General features: G+C 35.5%; 1 protein-coding gene across 1 annotated transcript in view; it reads right to left on the minus strand.

Annotated features, from left to right (window-relative positions):
* LOC137988985 (uncharacterized) overlaps positions 1-314 on the minus strand; it is a 2400-nt gene extending 2086 nt beyond the window's left edge. Inside the window, exon 1 of the mRNA XM_068834913.1 lies at positions 1-314. This exon is cut by the window's left edge and continues 2086 nt beyond it. Within this exon, the coding sequence (XP_068691014.1) occupies positions 1-314 (314 nt within the window).
* Between the last annotated feature and the right edge of the window lie 2186 nt (positions 315-2500).

A 2500-nucleotide genomic window follows, 5' to 3' on the forward strand; every position in this document is an offset into this window, starting at 1 on the left:
AGTTCAAGTTGATTATTATCACTATGTGGAAGGAAGCTGCTTGTCTCGGTCTTGCTATCATAAACAATATCTGAATCATCCCTTTCTTCTTCCCTATCATCAGATTGTAATTCACTTTCAGATGTATCAAAATGTTCAGTTTCAATTGTCTGGAGTTGAGATGGAACACCACATTCTGGCAAAGAATTGAGTATCTTTGAATTGAGTTTTAGATTTTGATATTGAGGATTATTTTCTGTCAACCAGTTCAAAGCAGTTTCAACTTTAGCTCTTCTGATAATTACATCTTTAAAAGTATTTTCTTTTCCTTTCATAGTCACGACAATATTTTAATTAATTAATGGTAGTTGTTTTGGACACCGGGGCAATGAATCTGCAATCTCTGAAACATTCTGAGGCAAATTAATGGAATGTCCAGAGTAACCTCTTTGACCTCCTGGTTTACACAAACCCTCATAATTGGAAGGACACGAGCAATCAACATTTCTTCTATTTGAGTTAAACCTTGAAGCTCATTAGGAACTTTGGAGGGAATCGTGAAGTTTTGAAGAGAAAATTTTTTAGGATTTTGCTTATCCCTAACACATCTACTACAAATATAAGACAACAATGACTTTTGTCTAGTTTTTAAAGGCCATTCTTCAAGACACACAGTGCACTGAACAATATTAAACTGCATGGAGCCATTGAATTGGGACATGTTTTTCTCCACTTGTGTTTTAGTAATGAGTGGTAATGTCTTCTCGACACAATTCTGTTTCAACATCTCAGCTGATATACACTCTTCCTCAATATTTCTTGCAACTTGAAGTTTGGGTTTTTTGATATTTCTTGGTTTTTCTCCAATGTCATCAACACTACATTTACGTTTCACCTCACTACATTTTCTAGGGTTGTAGTTTGAACATCAACATCAAGTACAACGTCATAGTGGACTCCATTAACATGCTCAATGTAAATAGCACTGTCATTTTCTGGCAAGGAGCCATCTAACATTTTCTTTGAAAAAAGTTGCCATCTGTATACATTGTGAACATTCGTGTATACAAATATATCTGTGTTTAGCAAAGCTGCAGCTGCAAAAATCTCAATATCTGTGTCCCATGTGCCTAGATTTCTCATCTGACTTTTCTGTAAGTAATTTTCTAAAGAACAGTTCATGTGTGGTAACAAGCTAACCTCTATTGTTGTCATGTGTTCAATCACCTTAAAATATTGTGATAAATTTGTCTTCCTGTCATGATATAAGACAAAGCACAAAATAAACAATTTCCATCGCCCAGGATACTGTTTTTCTAATGGTGGCCCCAGGATCTTAATTTCTCGTGTTTTACATTTAATGACTAATGGAAGATGTACTTTGGAGCACAAAAACTGCTGCGACAACTCAGTAATAGGAACAAAAGAATATGTACCTACAGATTTTTCAAAAGTAAGGTGTGGATGGTCGTCATTCTTCTTTTCAGAGCAAACTAGCTTTTCATCAGTTGCAGTGTGAAGATCAATATCAAGTACAACATCATAGTGGACTCCATTAACATGCTCAATATAAATTGCACTGTCATTTTCTGGCAAGGAGTCATCTAACACTTTCTTTGAAAAAAGTTGCCATTTGTATGCATTGTCAACATTCGTGTATACAAATATATCTGTGCTTAGCAAAGATGCAGCTGCAAAAATCTCAATATCAGTGCCCCATGTCCCTGAACATCTCATTTGACTTTTCTGTAAGTAGTTTTCCAAGGAACATTTCATGTGCGGTAGCAAGTAAACCTCTATTCTTTTCATGTGTTCGATCACCTTTGACCTTAGAATATGGTGATCAGTTTGTCTTCCTGTCACAATGTAAGACAAAGCACGAAATAAACAATTTCCATCTCCCTGTATTCTGTGTTTTTCTAATGGTGGCCCTAGGATCTTATTTTCACGGCTTTTATGTTCAAATAGTAATGGAAGATTTACTTTTGAGCACAGAAACTTCTGTGATGACACAGTTTGGGGAATAAATGAAAATGAACTGCTTTGAATGCAAGACATTGATTAGCCTCTCACAGCTACATGTATACTCACCAAAGCTCTTTAAAACCACCACGGTCACTGAAAAGTCTAAAACAAAATATGGGATGAATTAATTTATGTCAGTGAACTAATGAACACCAGTAAACAGCTTAAAACAGATGCGTGTGTTCACACAAACAATGAGGCGTGTATTAAACACACCAAACAGTGAGGCATGTATTTAACACACCAAATAATGAGGCGTGTATTTAACACACCATACACTTAAAGTTGATCTCAAACGAGACACCTGTGTTGAAGTTGAATCTGCAAAGTTTCCAAAAAAAAATGTCTGCATCAATGTTTGAGATAAGTATTTCCTTTACCAAATAAGTTACAAAAGTTTGCCCAGTTAGAATTACCGAACACTAGACTTCATTTGACAGTATAATTTATAAGAAAGGAGGAATTGTTCAGCTCATACCTGCTGATCTTTTCCAGA

Source organism: Montipora foliosa, unplaced genomic scaffold (assembly GCF_036669935.1).
Source record: "Montipora foliosa isolate CH-2021 unplaced genomic scaffold, ASM3666993v2 scaffold_437, whole genome shotgun sequence".
In the NCBI taxonomy this organism is placed as follows: Eukaryota; Metazoa; Cnidaria; class Anthozoa; order Scleractinia; family Acroporidae; genus Montipora; species Montipora foliosa.